At 41.2% G+C, this 17,580-nt stretch overlaps 2 protein-coding genes across 3 annotated transcripts in view; both read left to right on the top strand.

Annotated features, from left to right (window-relative positions):
* The first annotated feature begins 36 nt into the window (after positions 1-36).
* gpx2 (glutathione peroxidase 2) lies at positions 37-2,252 on the top strand. Its single transcript, XM_042501209.1, has 2 exons — positions 37-527; positions 1,517-2,252. The coding sequence occupies exons 1-2, from the start codon at positions 306-308 to the stop codon at positions 1,868-1,870; spliced, it is 576 nt and encodes a 191-aa protein (XP_042357143.1). The 5' UTR covers positions 37-305; the 3' UTR covers positions 1,871-2,252.
* Positions 2,253-4,910: 2,658 nt separating this feature from the next.
* Positions 4,911-17,580, top strand: part of LOC121953307 (signal-induced proliferation-associated 1-like protein 1) — a 52,157-nt gene continuing 39,487 nt past the window's right edge. Inside the window, exon 1 of one of the 2 annotated variants that reach the window (XM_042500313.1) lies at positions 4,911-5,058. The gene's annotated coding sequence lies outside the window, so the exon portion shown is untranslated. Of the gene's footprint in view, positions 5,190-17,580 lie in introns of both variants that reach the window. The other variant, XM_042500314.1, reaches the window with a different exon arrangement.

Below are 17,580 nucleotides of genomic sequence, written 5' to 3'. Positions count from 1 at the left end.
CAATAATTAACAGCACGTTTGGGTTCAAAGAAATTCAAAATATGTACACATTTTTCAAAGCTTTTCCACAATAGAATAATACACATGATAGTAAACCATGCAAAAACTACTCATGTACTTGTGTGGTTTTACAATTAATTCTATCGATTCATCTGAAACGAAGAGTGTTGTATGTCAGGTGTGGATCAGTTTCTTGCAGAGCCATTCGACACCTATGAAAGGCAGTGAGTCAGGTGACCGAGCAGTTGGATACAGTCACACGTTGAGATCCCGTCCGCCTCCAGTGAGGAAGCACAGAAGTCGAGATGACGTTCATCGCCAAGACCTTCTACGACCTGAGAGCCACCACGCTGGAAGGGGACTCGGTTGATTTCAATGTGTATCGGGGACGAGTGGTCCTGATAGAGAATGTGGCCTCGCTCTGAGGCACCACCACCCGGGACTTCAGCGAGCTCAACCAGCTTCAGAGCAAGTACCCACATCGGTTGGTGGTCCTGGGTTTTCCCTGTAACCAGTTTGGATACCAGGTCAGTTGACCCCTCAATATCTAGTCTTGATATAGGTCTGAAATCTTATTACATTACTCAATATACCGATGATGCTTTATTATTCATTTCAGTTGTTAATACAAAACTTCACCCAATCCTGTGTTTTCTGTGGATGTAAAATGCATTTTATGCTTCACTGGAATTCTGTTTAAAGCCTATTTAAGTCCATTTCTCTATGAGTTTATACAGGATCTAGATTTTTTTTTGTTTCTTCTTTTTTCTTGATACATTATATTTCTTTCATTCATTCATTTCACCTCCAAAATATGCCGATATAAGCCCACATTTTTTTCTCCATCTAATAGCACAGAATATAAAGTATCTCAAAGTCAAATTAACATTATTATGCCTACATTTATCACCCACTGGCAGATTGAGGCATAAAATACAATGCTTTTCAAAATGTACATATTCACTGGGTAAAACTACTCCTTAACCTTGGATTACATGTAAATAAAAAAAAAAATCTGTAACATTTTAAAACCAAACTGTGAAATCCATCTTACTTTAACAGGCTTTGATGATGTTCTCCCAAAGACAAAAAATAGTCTCAACCAAGGCAAATTTGACCTATTTCAGCTATTAAAGTTGCATAATTAAAGCGTCATCTTATTGACTAGCATATTGGCAAAAATGTTCATTTTGGACCAATGCCAATATTCAATTTCAAAGCCTTTCTCTGCCAATACTAATGACATGCCACATTTACCGTTTACCATTATCAAGCATCTCTATTGTAAAATAATTTAAAAGACCATTATGATTGCATAGTGTAAAAACTGTAGCTGGTACTTTATCTTTGACTCTGCAATTATATTTTAAGTATCTGTCTGACACTCCTACAGAGAGTGAATTTGTTTGTTACAGTATAATCAGCCTAATTCCTGTTATTACCAAGCAAACCACAACACTTGCTGTGGAGTATTAAATATCTGGATGACATGAAAACAAACACTTGTGTTTTGCAGGAGAACTGCAGAAATGGAGAGATCTTGAATTCCCTGCAGCACGTGCGACCAGGCGGCGGCTTTCAGCCTAGCTTTACCATCTTTGAGAAGTGTGAAGTCAACGGGACGAACACACATCCGGTCTTTGCTTACCTTAAAGACAAGCTCCCCTATCCCGATGACGACCCCATCTCCCTCATGCAGGATCCTAAATTTCTGGTTTGGAGTCCCGTCAGCAGGACCGATGTCTCGTGGAACTTTGAGAAATTCCTCATTGGACCAGAGGGAGAGCCCTTTAAAAGATACAGCAAAAAGTTCCCCACTATTGACATAGAGCCTGATATTCAAAGACTTTTAAGATTAACCAAGACCTAAGAATAGCCTCCACCTCTTAATGACTTCTCATCCATCACAGTCAAAGCTGATATGCTGTCCTCCACACTTTGAAGCCTTATTAAATGAGGGTGATATTCTGAAAGCTGAGGGAATATTATCTGAGGTCATATAAGTGCTTAGGAGTAGTGGAGGAATGAATTAAATATATGTGAAAAGAATTTTAAAGTACAAAAATGGGCATGCTTTATAAAAATGATCACTTGAAAAGCCAAGTATATTCTTCTGTGTCTTCTTGTCGTATCTCAGTCTGGCCAGCAGATGGTGCTACAGATTTGATCATACAGATAGATAACTTCTGTCATGCTTGCAGGAATTAACATTCTGCTCACATACACTCCCAAAATGTTTGCACTGGAATAAAACCCTAAAAACCCATACACACTCTTAGTGGTGTATCTTCTTTCAGATGGATGATATAGCCAGTGAGGCACCTGCTTTAGAGATGTGTGCCTCGGTTGACAAGAATAGATATTGTCATGTCTGAAAGGACTCTGTGTAGGCATAGTAATGAGGCGTGAGATCCAGTGAAAAAGATGTGAAATTATGATGCATGTTGTCATTGCACATTAAAAAGCTCACAGGCAATTCCTCTGCATTATGCATCCTCTAGCTTGCTGATTCATTCTTTATTTGTTGAGCTCTTCGTTTTCCACCAATTCACTGGATTTCCAAGTCAGATTTGCTGACACCAGTGGCCTGTACAACTGCAGGAATGCTTTACCACCACAGTGACGCTTGAAGACAAGTCCTAAATAATGCATTTACAAGAGCATTGACCTTGTCACCATGTAATGAGCTCTTATCCAGCTTTAATTTTCTATGCACTGTGTTCATTGTTTGCAAGGTCTGCAGATTAGCAGTAGATTTTCTGCACATCCGCTCACATCCACATCAGCCGATGATGTCAGAGCCACAGGCTACACAGGCCAGGCAGGGCTCTAATGTCTTTGGCAGGTTGCTGTGGGGACAGCGGTGAAACACTCAGTCACCTGACAGGATTTTATTTCCGTTTGTAGATAGCCTGACTCACTGTCTTTGCATATCACATTTGAATATTTGTGTTGTCGTGATACATGAAGTCATTTGATTAATATGTTTCCCACAGGCCTCCTGGTCTGTGGCTGACAGGCAGGTGAGTAATGTTGCCTATTAGAAGCAGCAAATATTGGAGGAGGAATACCCGGGGCCTCTCCTCCACCCTCTGCACTGCTCCCCCGCACACCCAGCTTGCAGAAAAATATCACCAAAGATAGTTTATGTCTGAGCGATGAATCACTCAATTAAATTCTCAAAAAAATAAATAAAACCTCATCACATATTCACTTCAATTTCAAAAACTTAATTTATCCCAGAGGATCATTTTCATAAGGCAGGCGTTCTAAAAAAGAAAAATATAACAGGACATATGAGGACAATACATGGATGAAAAGTGGTGACCTCATTCTCCATAATACTTTTGATTTGCATGTATTTTGGTCCAAATAACCCTGTGTGTAGGTGCAGCAAAATCTTCTGACTAATAGCACACATTTCTATACCATAGGCACTGTATGACATTGTTAAAGTTTAAATTAAGAGGAAATGCTTTGAATGTTATCTCAATTTTTCCAACTTTAATTAGCAAGATATTTGCAGCAGTAAGTCAAAGGTGTCTAGTTTCCCATTAGCAACAGGTCAGTGGGTTTTGCGCCACATTTCATCATTGTCAGTGGAAAAGTAAAATTTAAAGGGACAATTCATCCCAAAATTAAAAAAATAAATAAAATGAAAAAAATAAATCTATCCTACCTGTAGCACTATTTATCAGTCTAGATTGTTTTGGTGTGAGCTCCCTAGTGTTGGAGATATTGGCTCTAAAGATACCTGCCTCCTCTCCAATATAATTAAACTAGGTTGCAAACGGTTTGTGGTTCTCAAAGTTGAAAAAAATAAAAATAAAAAATGAAAAACTCAAGATAATCAAAATAATCCACACACCTTGTTGTGAGCAGTTTCATGTAGGAACTCTCTTCTTCATACTGAACTACACCCACCAACGGTGTCACCGCGGAGATGGATGCATGCATATCCCTGACTGAGCTGTAACTTAAGCTTGCTCAGTGAATCTAGCATTAGATGTGCACTTCCTTCTGCATGGTGATATGGTTCATTTGTGTAGTTCAGTAGAAAGAAAATAGTTCCCACATGCGACTACTCAAGCGTGCATCTACTGCTAGCTCACCTAGCACCACTGAGCTAACTAACGTTACAGGTCAGCCAAGAAGGATGCCATTAATGTTTAGCACAAGGCTCTCTTTTATGAGTAGATGCACTCTTCCTTTGGAACAGTGATAGGTTTGGTGGGTGTAGATGCAGAAAGAAAATAGTTCCTACACAAAAATGCTCACCATAAGGTCTGTGGATTATCTTAAGTAACTGGGTCATGATTACAGAAAAGAGACATTGCTGTCGAGTTTTTCAAATGTATTTTTTTTCGGCATTTTGAGCCAAAACTTAATGCCATCTAGTTCCATTATATTTGATTGAAGGCAGCATCTCTCCGGCCGATATCTCCAACACCTGACAACTCACACCAGAACAACCAAGATTAATAAATAGTACTACAGGTAAATGGTAAAAATATGCATGCATGCATGCATTAAATTTGGGGTTGAACTGTTCCTTTCAGCAAAATAATTCAGCATGTGAACTATTCAAATGTTTACCAAACTTAAATATAATAAGCCAGAAAATGAATAAAAGGTGTGTGACTGGACCTACAGAGAAAAAGGTGCAAATAAAAGTTTAAACCAGTAACCTAAAAACTGGGAGGGAAGCTATTAGCCTGCAGAGTTTACAACCTTTGTTTTCAGGGCAGAGTGAGAGGTCTGCATTTCCCCTCCTTTCCGTCGACCCACTACAGGTGAGCACTGTTGCCACGGAAACGTTTGCTTTCCCAAGAAGCCTTCTCGCGAGACTCCGGGGCAAAGAGAGAGACTGAGAGAGAGAGAGAGAGAAAGAGAGAGGGAGAGGAGGGGGAAGGCTGCCTGAATGATCTCATCCCTCCAGCAGCTGCATAGCGCAGCGAGGCAAACCCGTAACTTTCTATCAAACTTCCAAGTTGCCTTCGGGAGGACGACACCGGCGCATTTTCTGCCTGAACCGGAGTGGACACGTTCCCCGAGAAGGTAAGGAGGAGCGCTGCGCAGTTTGTGTGTCGGACTTAAACAGAGGGACCTTGTTACGAGTTGAAACAAAAGGAGGAAAACCCGCTTCGTATTGTATGACATCCGAAAGCTCGAGGCGGAGAGGAGGAAAGGTGAGTCGGGAACGTGGTGCTGCTCATGTGCGGGGTGTTGTTCACGGTACACACATCTGTCGACTGTCTGTGGACAAAGCTCATCTTTGTGCTGTGTGAAGGTGCATTGTGGAGCCAGTGCGCAATCAGTGCCACTGTGTTTTTAACTAATAGGGCTGGTGGCAGACGAAGTGGACTCGGTAAGAAACGTTTCAACCCGACTATCACTGGGGCTGTCAACATATACATCCTCGGCGTCGCTACATATGTCAAGGGCATTGTTCTCTGCACTGCTTTGGGGAGACGATTTACAGGTGGTAGCCCTGTCGTGCACACTAGGTTACACCACTACATGCGACATGTGTCTCCTTGTGTAACTGTCACCACCCGAAAAGCTGTGTTTTTTTCAGTATGGTTGCCACACGAGGAGTGGTTTCAGTTCAGGCAGGTGATTTCCTCGTGCCACATCTGCGTGGCTCTGAGTGCTGATATGTTTACAGTCTTGTTGGACTGATAATGCCAAGATGATTGTATGGGAGTTTGGTAGATTTCAATCAATATGTTTAAATGTTTTAAATTCTGTCTACCCCATGGCATTTTGATCAGTTAATACCCAAACAAAAACCATCATTTTGCTGATTTATTTCATACATAGCCTATTGTGCAGAATACATATACCAAACCTGCTTTTTGTGGTATATAGTCGGCCCCCCATACAATATTATCACTATACTTAGGTCACCATACAGTACTACTGCATTTTAAATGTTTGGTAGTCTGCTAAGTGTTGTGACAACATAGGCTATATTGTGACACTTGGAAACTTATTGCCCCTTTTCACCTGCAAATCAAACCTTTGAAACCTGGGGGTACATCACTTTTCTTGTGCTGCTTTGAGACACCTTTAACAAGAATTTCAACAACCAATCTGAGTAGATTGGTGCAATTTCTTTCAAAAACATGGAAAAAGGCAATGAGCAACTTTTTCTATGAACTGCAAGAAATCACATGATTTAGACATTTTACAAAAAAAAGAAAGGGGACAATAGGGAAAAAGAAAAATGCTAATAAATAAATAAATAAAAATCTCCATATTAAAAATAGATACCAAAAAGAATTAAAAAATATATAGCTACACATCATAATTTAAAATTATGTTACAGAATTAATATATTCAAGCACTTTTTCAGATCTTTTATTTTTTATTATTATTGTTTTTATTTCTTCTACTTATTTTTATGCATTTATTTATTTTCCTAATTTTCTTGTACTGTATACTAATTTCTTGCTAATTTTTGGGTAATTTCTTCTCTTTTTATGCGCAATGCCTCCTGCCTGTTTTGAAAGAAATTAAGCCAATTTGCTCAAGTTTCAAAACTTTTTATTACAGCACATAGTATCTCTTGGACTGAGAAAGTTATTTGTTTTTATTAGTCTAGTAGGCTACCAAAAGTCAAATTTGTACTTGCAACATTAATACATTATATACTAAAATATCAATACTTGCGGTTCATGTATTTATGCAATATTGCCACACAATATATCGCGATACTATACCGATTTTTTCCGTCACCCCTAGCACATAGTGACTTTTTGGAATTGATAGAGGACACAGACCACAGATTAGGAAAGATTTGTTAATGCGGGGCAACAAGGCAAACAGAGGTTTGTTTAAATAGCAACCAGCGGGAAACTGTGCCAAACTTTCAAAGTGCAAACATGCAACACTGGGTCCTTAATGAGCGTATTCACAAAATATCAGCAGTAACAATCCAGTTACAGCTATGCAGGTGCAACATTGGGTTCCACTCTGACTTGAGCTTCTTCTGTAGCTTGTTGGAGTTGGCTAACTTGGCACGAGTCGGGTGAAAAAAAAGGAAGCTTTGGAGTTTAGGATTTGGCAGGGATCAAGGATTTTTGGCATTCTTGATAGGCTTAGCTGACCTGTGGTGGGCATGACTGATCACACACTGCACTGCAATTTTTTTTTACTAGTAAGTCTGATCTCAGCTTTGTCCCGTCTAAATCGTGGCTATTATTCACACCGGACTGCATCTTGCTTTCTCTGATGGGATTTCTTCTAGAGAATTAATCTAACTCAAATGCAGCAGCTTTATATCACTGTAAGGGGGAAGTGTTCATGCTCTCTTTTAATCTGCCACAAAGGGCCAAAAAGTCTGTGTTTAATGCTGCTGACAAAAAAAAACTTTCAAGGTTAAGATAAAACATGACTGAATGTGTGCCTTTAAATATCTCATCTAGGGGGACTAGTTTGCAGCCATAGAAGCATGAGGCCTAGAGCTGCAATGTTCGATCAATTAGTTGTCAGTTTTTAAATGAATCGCCAACTAATTTGATGACTGAGTAATTGAGTTGAGTATATATATATAATCTAAAAAAGGTAAAAACTCTCTAATTCCAGCTTTTTATATATGTGTATTTTCTAGTTTCTGCGTTCCTCTATGACAGCAAAATGAATATCTTTGAATTGTGGACCAAACAAGACATTTAGGGACCTCATCTTGGGCTTTAGAAAACACTAATTGACATTTTCATCATTTTCTGAATTTCTAAATTCCAAACAACTAATTGATTAATTGAGAAAATAATCAACGGATTAATCAAGATTGAAAATGGTCACGTTGCAGCCCTAAGACGACCTGTGTGATATATTTTCATCGAAATGCAAACTCTAATCATGATTGTTCCTTGAGAAAAAAGAAGCCATTGCTTCTCACATTTCTTATCAGCAGAAATATTCCTCCCCCTGGTTTACGACTGAAGGACGGTGTTTCTATTTTCTCTTTTTTGCATCATACTTCTCACACAACAATCACAATTGTTGTTGTGCTTCATTTATCGTAGAGTCTTTCGAACGTGTACGGAGGGAAGCTTCCTGTTGCTAAGTTGAGCTTATGTTTCTTTTGTCTCTTGTGCATCGGCTCGAAGGGAATAGCTCGAGCAAAGATAAAAGACAACAACAAGAGGAGCATTGTGCTGCTTTATAATTTGCCATTTCGGAATGTGTGGGTGGCAATTATGCTAAGTGGCCATCATGAAATGCTTAAATTAACTGTTTACATTTTATAAGGAATAATGAGATTATTGTTATGATTAATTCTCAGGTTTAAAGTGCATTTATTCTTTAGTGGTTTGATGATCATAGAGTAGGTTCTTGACTGCGCTCTTTTCACAGTGATGTGCTGTGTCCTGGGTTACCCTCAGAAAGTTTTGAAGGTCCAGTGTGTCAGATTTAGGTGGATATAATAGCAGAAATGGAATATAATAAATAAGCATATTTTTTTTTGTGTATAATCACCTGAAAATAAGAATCGTTGTGTTTTTGTACCTTTTAAAATGAGCTGTTTATGTCTGTGTAGTCTGACATATGGCACCACACATGTTTCTACAGTAGCCCAGAACGGACAAACCAAAAACTGGCTCTAGATAACAAGTTTGTGTTCAGCGTTTTCACGTCGTCCACCATAGTAAGCAACCCCTCTGCGACAAGCCGAACAGCATTGGAAAAACATGTATAATGTATAACTGCTTTATTCAGTATTTTCACCGGTTTAAATCACCTGGTCTATATGTTTCAAAGAGACCTCTGCGGATAATTTGTCCCTCAGTAAAAACCTTCAGGATTTTAAGTTAACAGAGAATAAAGGTGAGCTCACACTAGATGTTGCGATGAGCCAAACCACATGGGAGAAACACTGATTTGTAACTTGAAACTGCTTTATTTGATGTTTTTTATTGGTTCCAATCACCTGGTCTGTCATTTTAAGAGGAAGACACCTCTGCTGTAAAAGTCCCTGAACAGTAACGCTATAGGAATCCTAACCAGGGGAGCATGCTTGAAACAAAAGTTTCAGCAGGTTGCAATCTGCAGTCCTCAAGGCTAGATGCCACTAAATTCTGCATACTGCTCCTTTTTACAGTTGCATAATTTTTTAACTTCTTGACCTCATCTTTTGGAAACAAGCAGTAACAACAGACTGGCTGCTACCCCTGTCACCTCTAGCTGCCTGTTACTGATGACAGACTCGGCGTCAAACTAAACAGACCTTCAGATGTGACCCTGGATGATCTGGTACACCAACGCTGCCAGTGTCAGCTGCAAGGCCAGTGTCTTCATGCTTGTTTATTCTATCAGAGACACAAAGTGAGTCATGAGTTTTGACACAGCGTTCAGTAATAGCTTGAAATACATCAAGGAAAAAAAGGGAAGCACCATCAGTTTTAACATGAGTGATGCGTCTGGCCGATATTAGTCAGCCCATACTCAGAAGTCAAATGACTTGATGGTAATATGGCCTCCAGCAGTTTTTCTGTGTGAGTGTCTTTTTGCTGGTAACTGAGGGGGGTTGATGAGTTTGATTATAATGAGGTGTGACTAGTGGTCCGCGTTTCCTGCTTGCTAAACTGTTGGAATGCTCTGTCTTTGTCTGGATCGGACGGTCCACTGTATACCAGCCAATAGAGGAAAGCAGAGGGCTCGGAAGCTACAATAGTGATGATGTAATCCCTTTTCAGTGCACCGTCACACAGTAAATGTGTGCAGACAAAGGAAAATTCCCCTCCTGTTCACCCCACCTGCCTCAAAGTTTGGGGAATTTTTACCTCGCAAAAAAAAAGCATGGCAGTTTGGACACTGTAATCATCTGTGCTGGAGATTGTGTGGGGCTTGCAGATGCTCTGAGTTCAGTAGTTGGACAACTGGTGTAGTCGAGGTTATACACAGGTTTTCGGGTATACCCATCTCTTTTTCTGGCCATTTATAGTATACCCACCTATGAGCCAAAAAGCCATTGGAATATATAGGAGAGTATACTCACCTCCTCCTTGGTAATCTACCTAGTTGTAAACATGGGCGGATTATGAGACAATAGGCTCCTGGGGATATGCAAAGGGCCCCACCTCTCCTACATAGGAGCAAGACACACAGAGTTTTTTGGTGGTGGGACAATAGCTGGTGTTGCTTTAATAAGGCTTTTCCCAGCTGAACGCTTAGTTAGGCGGGACATGCAGCTTAGGTGGAAAAGCGTTATAGTTCAGTTTATTTTACATAATATTACAGTGGTGATCACATTTATTTTTCACTCAAGGCATTCCTGAACACAGAGTTTACTTGACCCTGGGAAAGTGTTAATCCTATAGACTGTATATAAAGATGGACAACATGACAGTTCAACCCAAAGTGTAACTTTTCGCTCTCAATTGCCCCCTAGTGTCTGTCTGCAGTATAGGTCACAAAGCCCACCCCTCCATGTTAGTGAATGGGATATAGGCCAAACTAAAAACTCAAAGTACATGCGAAATAAATGTTTTCCAAATATTGTTTCTGTTACCGAAGGTAGTTCTCATCACACTGATGTTTGTTCATGTGATTCTTTTAATGATAACTTCATTTTTAATTAGTTATTTAATTCTACAAAAAGGGGATTTTCTGCCATTATTGATAGCTGTGACAGCCAATCCATGTCCTCGCCTTTAATGGGGTTGCTTGCGATTGGTCGGACGGGTGTTTTGACGGGAACTCCCCCACCTCAGATATCGCTACTGCGTAGAATTCGCCTCTCACTGACATGACCAGATTACCAGATGACTACGCCCGTATCCTGGATATTTTAGCCTCACTAGCAGGGGCGTCGTCTATCATTATATACAGTCTATGGTGAATGTCGACAAGAAAAAATTCTTTAAAGGACACAAAATGCTACCACGTGTCAATTTAGAGATAATGTGCAAACCTTTTTCCCTGATCGACCAATCGATTGGTTGAAGAGTAGATAGAATTTCAGTAAAGCTAGATTTTCTTTGGCTGATTTCAGCCCTATAGTACACCCACCTCACCACTGAGAGGGACAGGTGCAAAGTGTTGCTTTTGGAAAATGATCGTAACCTTACCTATCTACAGTTAGGTCTCTATTTGGTGGTCTGTTCCTCATATGCTCATGAACTACAGCAACCTCTCTGTGACTGGTTGTGTCATGCTGCTTCCAACTCTCAACCCCAAACCAAAACCCACAGTCATGCAGAGATCAGACACTGTGTAATTCCCCTTTTCTGCTCCCATCAAACCTCATACATGCCGAAAATAGTACGGCATAGCTTAGAGATCGGAAGATGGAGAAGAAAAAAGTGGTTGTTTGTTTGACAAACAACCACTTAAAAAAAAAAAAAAAAAAAAAAGTGAGAGAAAAAAAAAAAAAAAAACCGTCCTGAAATAATCTATTATGCTGATGATGATGTGCCGCCGCAGGCTATCTCCGCTGCCGCACAGCGATGACGTGCTCGGTATTGTCTCGACATGTCTGCCAGTTGCTACACTGTTTCTGTGCTTGGCCTGCACACACTCTCTGGAACGGCTTACAGAGCTCTGCTCAGAGAAGAATCAAAACATCAAGCAGAGTTACAGGCCCATGCCCCATGCAGAGCCTGCGTGGGCAGCGGTGGAAAAATAATTCCACATACAAAAAAAACCCAAAAAACAAAACAGAGAGGTTTTTTGCTGTTGTCCCTCCTGTGGACAGAAATCTGAGAAGCAGGCAGGAATGCGTGAGGGCTTGGTCATGGCTGAGCTCAAAACAGATCTCAATGCAGAGACAGGTCTGTTCAGCTTGTCCTCATTCCTGTGCATGCTTACAACTGTTTTCCTTACTTTCAGCAGCCACTTCTACCTTGGGCTGCTGTGAAGTAAAACAGGAATGCTGGCATAATAGCACACCGTGTGAAGTTTTTTCCTGGAAAACACAATTGTCTGAGCACAATCTGAGTGAAAAGTCCTCTGAAAAAGTGAAAGCATTCCTTCTGTAGTTTGTGTCGTGCTTTGTTTCCTGCTCTGAAACTCAAAAAATCCCTCCTCATATTGCTCCAAAATTCCACATCCTTTGCTCTGGATCCAGGGAATCCATTTCCACCCTGTGAGTTCCTGCTTTGCTCTCAGTAAAGCCGACAGAAGAATGAGACCACTGTGAAGCAAAGGCGTCCTCTGCTAGATTCAAATGACTTTTTAAACAAATACAAGTTCAGGTGGACTGAGTGAAGTGAAATGTCCCACTGTCACTGCTGCAGTATGTCTGTGCAGCTCTGTATTATTACATCAGCCTTTACCAAAAAAAAAAAACCCACTCAGTATTGATGATAAAATAATAAGCTACATAGCATATAAAGACGAATTGGGCCATAGTCTTTTTCCCATGTTGCTCCAGGTGCAAAGGGCAGATAGGGCCTGTTAATAATAAACATGGCTGCTTTCCCAGCCTTTCCTCTCTTGCTGCCTGTTTCCTGTGTGTTTCATTGATGTGTTCCTGGATACCTTGCCTGCTTTGCTGCACATGAAACACATTTGAGACCAAAAGTTGTCTTGTAAATATCAAGATGGCACGTGTTTGTCTAACATATGCATGTAGAAGCTCTGGAATATTGCTCTGAGAGGGCTCCGTTCAGCAGCTATCATTACCGTTAGTGCTTAGGGAGGTGCTGTTGTTGCCATGTTTGTGTTTACATGGCACTCTTGCAAATTTGCCTTGAATGCTGATTAGGAGGAAGTGTTTGCTACTAGAAAGAGAAAACCTGTGACTGTACACATCCTGGTGTTGTTCACCTCTTGCCTGATTTTTAACTGAGCCTAGAAACCAGCTGTAAAAATACCAACTCTAACACTCTGGTAGATGCAAATGAGGGAGTCACAGAGAGCTCCAGTCAAAACTTGCATGTATTTTTTCTGCTTTGTGACTTGTGGTGATGCAAAGTCCTGATTATCGCCAGCCGGGGGGGATAAAGGGGAGGGTGGGCGTGTTAATTGCATTCTGCTTCACTCTGGATCCATGAACCAAGACTAAAACTGAAGAATTACTGGGACAACTGTCTGATGCTGTCTGATTAATATAGCAGAGTTAATTTGCTTGCGTTTTGCTGTCACGCGTTTTAAAATCTGTAGTGTTTTTGGCTTTTGGTGTCTAAAGTATTGAAAACACTGCACCCTGGGCTGCTGTTTAACATGAGATGTGGCTTGCATGGAACCTGCTCATAATAAACCACTGTTGCAGAGCTGGCGAGAGTGTGCCAGTAAGTGCGGTGCAGTGCAGGCCAGCAGCAGAACGCTGTGCAGGTTTGCACTGTGGTTTTCTGGCACACACTGTGATTTAGCAGGGCACCACTGTTATGCAACACTAGCTGACTTATCGCAGTCCAAATGACTCTGTATGAATTGATTAACTCTGCGGCCTGACTGTTTATAATTGGACTGGAAGTGCACTGGGCTATGCACTGGACACGTGCCAAAATCAATGACTGAAAATGGTTTATGTGTAGAACTTTGCTACGCTGTTATTGTGATTTTTTTTGTCCTTGTTAATCAGAATCAGAAATATTTTGATGATCCTGGGGGGAAGTTGTGGTTTGTTACATCACTCTGATGACAAGTGTAGGGAATCATAGAAAGTAGAAATAAATACCAGCACAACGTATGTAAAAATATAAAATAGAAATACAACAATAATAGTAAAAACAATTGGCACCGGTATGTAAATATTTAGAAATTACAAATATGTATTTTGTGCTGAGTGTGTACAAATATAATATAGAAATACAACAATGATAATTAGCACTATTGTGTGAATATTTAAAACTATAAATTTACATAATGTGCTGGTTGTGTTACGTCTGTAAAAATATAAAACTATGTACCTTATACTACAATATACAATCAATGTATAAACCTAGTATGTTAGTTTCTCTGCATGCAGAAGTGTTCATTTAGCAACTAGTTTCCATTTCTGCCAAATAATGCTGATTATGGAGGCACACCTGAGCTCTCCACTGAGTCCTCAGTGTGGGGAATTAGGCTGCCCTCCAAGCTGTAGGGGACAACACAGTCAGCCAGGCTTCTCCAGAGACATGGCAGAGAATCCCCCTGAGGTTCTCTGCCAGGATAATAAGCCCTTCCTTTGTTGCCCCCCTTCTTCTCTGCGCTGGTTCTTATGTCAGCTCACGCTGAGGCTTTCCTCCTGTCCCCTGCACTGCAGCCCATGCTGCTACATTGTTAAATCGCTTATCTGGCAAGATCCTGTGTTTCTGCCTTCATCCTTGCAAACCCAAAAGGGTTAATTACAAAGCCGTAGAGTACATCTTGTACGCTAGGCACACAATTAATGTCTGGTGGCAGCACAGCAGCTATTTGGCCAGTGTGAGGGGATATTAATCAAGCTTTCACCTTGACTCTGTGCCGTGTTCTCCTTTTGACTGCTGCTCTGTCAGCTAAGGATCCTTTTGTTTCCTAGCAGCGCTCTGGTGCTCCTCTGTCACCGATATTAGTCTGTGGGGAATCCTTGTGTAGCTGAAATGCATCTCGTCATGGCTATTCATCTCTGTGATCAAATTAGTTGATGTGTTTTTCCCTGATTGCCACAGAGGTGTATTTGTTGGCCGAGCAGCTGTTGATCGATTGATAGCTCAGTTTGACTGATGAAAATGAACTCCAAAGGATGTGTAGAGCATCTTATGATAGATTTGATTGCATTCTCTGGGGGCCTTTTAAGTAGCCTGTGGTCAATGCTGCTGCTGCAGTGAGGCTCATGTTTCTCATGTCTGTTCAGCAGGGTCCCGACCCTTCCCAATCTGCCTAATCAAGCCATCACAACTGCTCCCTTTCCATAACATCACCCTGCCACAACCTGTCCCGACAGCCCCGTCAAAATGCAAAACAAACCAACATGTCATTCCCAAAGTATTCCATTCTTAAAATGCCATTTTAGCAACACAAAGAGCTCTTATTGTGGGTTTCATGTTCCCTGTGAGCTATCCGTTTCTTTGTAGCCGACAATGTTTTCATTCTTTTCTCCTGCCGAGCTGTTATCTGATCTGAGCATTCAGTTAATGTGTCTGTGTTTTAGCAACAAATACAAGGTTGGTGTGGCAGGGGCACACAGGCTCTGTTTTTCTCTCTGAGCGTTTGATGAAGTCTGAGTTTGTATTAAATTAAAATGCACTTTACTGTGGTCAGGGTGGTCTAATCAGGATTCAGTCTCTGTAGTCCCCTCCGTTTTGGCTTGTTTGCTACCTGTGTAATTGGGTAGAGGATGTGAGAGGACGGGGCAGTGGATGACTTCCAAACATCACAGGCATCTGTCATATTGACACCTCCGCTTTGAGAATCTGTCGGGCCACCGTTGACTGACCTTGCTGCTCAAACACAGTTGTACATGAAGACCCAAGGTCTTTCACCCTGGACCGGTCCTCATCCTAAACACACTTGCACTTACTACAGACAAATACGCCCATGAATAAAATCTTGCAGCTGCAGTTTGATTACAGTGATAAAGCTTTTAAAGACTTGCAAGCAAGTATAACAGCAAATAGGACCTGGAGGCTCACCAACCCAAGACAGCCGAGAAGCCAACGTTATTGTCCTATAAGCCCTACGCTCTCACTAGCAGAGCTACAATTTTAACAGTGACTAGGTCGACATGTACACTAATAATTCACTATCATTCTCAACATGACAACATGCTGGATTTGGTTCAGGTTATGTAAACAGCATATTCCATTTGGATTAACTGAATTAAGCCTTTTCCCAAATGTAGCATTTTCTGATTAAGATGTGTGGGATATGCCAGTATTATTCAAGTTATAATAGCATTATTTGGGCATGTATACAGTACAGAACATGCGTCTCACTAGGGGTTCTATCTCACTTTGCGCCTCCTGCCTTTTCACGGTTAGCTCAGTATACTGCAGGGTTTCCCACACATTCATTTATTTGTGGTGCATCACCAAAACATCAGCACCTGCTGACACATACAGATTTTCTAGTTTTGGAGCTGCATCTCTCTCTCCCTCTTTCTTTTGTGGCGAAGTGTATTCTGGGCACAGGCGGAACAGCAGAGCGCCAAGCGCGATAAAGGTGAAACTTAACCGTTTGTTAATTCATGTAGTTTTAGTGTTGTCTATTTTTCTGAACTACTTTAGATGAAACGGGCTGCTCTGTGTTTTCCCCTGGAAACCGTGGACACTTCAGTCTAGCACAGGGTCAGTGTACCAGCAGTAGAAGAGAGTTTGATTTTAATCACCTTCGAGGCAGATGCTCCCTGAGTCCATTGCTCTAATCTGATCAGCTCTAATTGATCCGACCACAAAGCGATTGCAAGGAGGAAGTCTTGAATGTGATAAACAGTTTCTACCTCAGTTATTCACCTCACATCTTAAACTCAACAAACTGCTAATTAGGGAAAAATTAATAGTCACAAAAAGTTCCACTTGTGTTCACAGACCTGCAAAAACCTCTGAATTCAGAGAAGGGACAAAGAGTGATGACAAGGGGATATCAATAGATTTTTGGATATGCACAAATATCTCAATGCCAGCCTTTTCAAGACAGTGGTTGAAGGAATGAAAGAGGGAAAACACTGCCAAACAAGTCTGCCACCAGTGTAAACATTGGAAGAAATCCTATTTTCACTCAAAGAAGCAAAATGACGAGCGACTCTAGCTGTTTAACTTTGCCATTTTCTGTCATGTACAAAAGACACGTTAGGGCATGTTAGTCACTGTTAGGGCTGAACAGGAACATTAGAGAAATCTTCATTTTCATCAGCAATGATAGGCGTTTTGTAGGAATACTGTCTTTCTCCAAATAAAGAAAAAATATGTATTTTGTGCATGTAAATGTAGTCACTAATTTGTGACACAATTAAAGATGTTTCCAATAGGAGCACTGGGGCCATGTGATTGGCATTCCAGCAATTGATATATGTACTCTAAGCATAATGACTTTCAGGAATATTATTGACTCCCTCCATTTTATTTCCACTGTAAGTAGCCGTGGGCCACACGAGTAAATGGCTTTATTGGCGTGGGCCCAGCTAGGACTGGCACTGGGCAAGTGACCAATGTGCACTGATGGGCACACACATGCACACAGCAGGGTTCTCTGGCATGCAGTGTGTGTGACCACTGGATGCCCCCAGCCTCAAGCAGCCAGCGGTGCACGCGTCACGCCGAAATACCTCATCTCCTGCAGCATTTGCACAATCAAAAGACCAAGACCTACATGACATTTTCATTGACCCAGTCTTGTTTATCCCTGTTCCAACGTCCCTACAGCTTCGCAACTCTGCTGCCACTCGCGTTGATGTGACATCGATCCAATGTAGCATTTAAAATGAATCTCAACATGCTAGATTTATAAGATGTGTGAGCAGCACTGCGGGCTTTACTCTTGATTTGGTTTGCTCGTGAGTGCCTGTGATCAGAGAATGAAGTAATAGCAGGCTTGGGAAGTGTTTGGCGGGCCCCCCCGGCTGAGCCCCATCCCCCGTCTTCTGGCACGTGGAGAGGCGGAATTATAGACGGCAAGCACACAAACTATTCACTCAGCCCTCCTCCTCGCATCAACACTGTTAATTAT

Source organism: Plectropomus leopardus, chromosome 14 (genome assembly GCF_008729295.1).
Source record: "Plectropomus leopardus isolate mb chromosome 14, YSFRI_Pleo_2.0, whole genome shotgun sequence".
In the NCBI taxonomy this organism is placed as follows: Eukaryota; Metazoa; Chordata; class Actinopteri; order Perciformes; family Serranidae; genus Plectropomus; species Plectropomus leopardus.
Note: the sequence above shows the minus strand (reverse complement) of the source record. Positions and strands in the feature narration are given on the sequence as shown.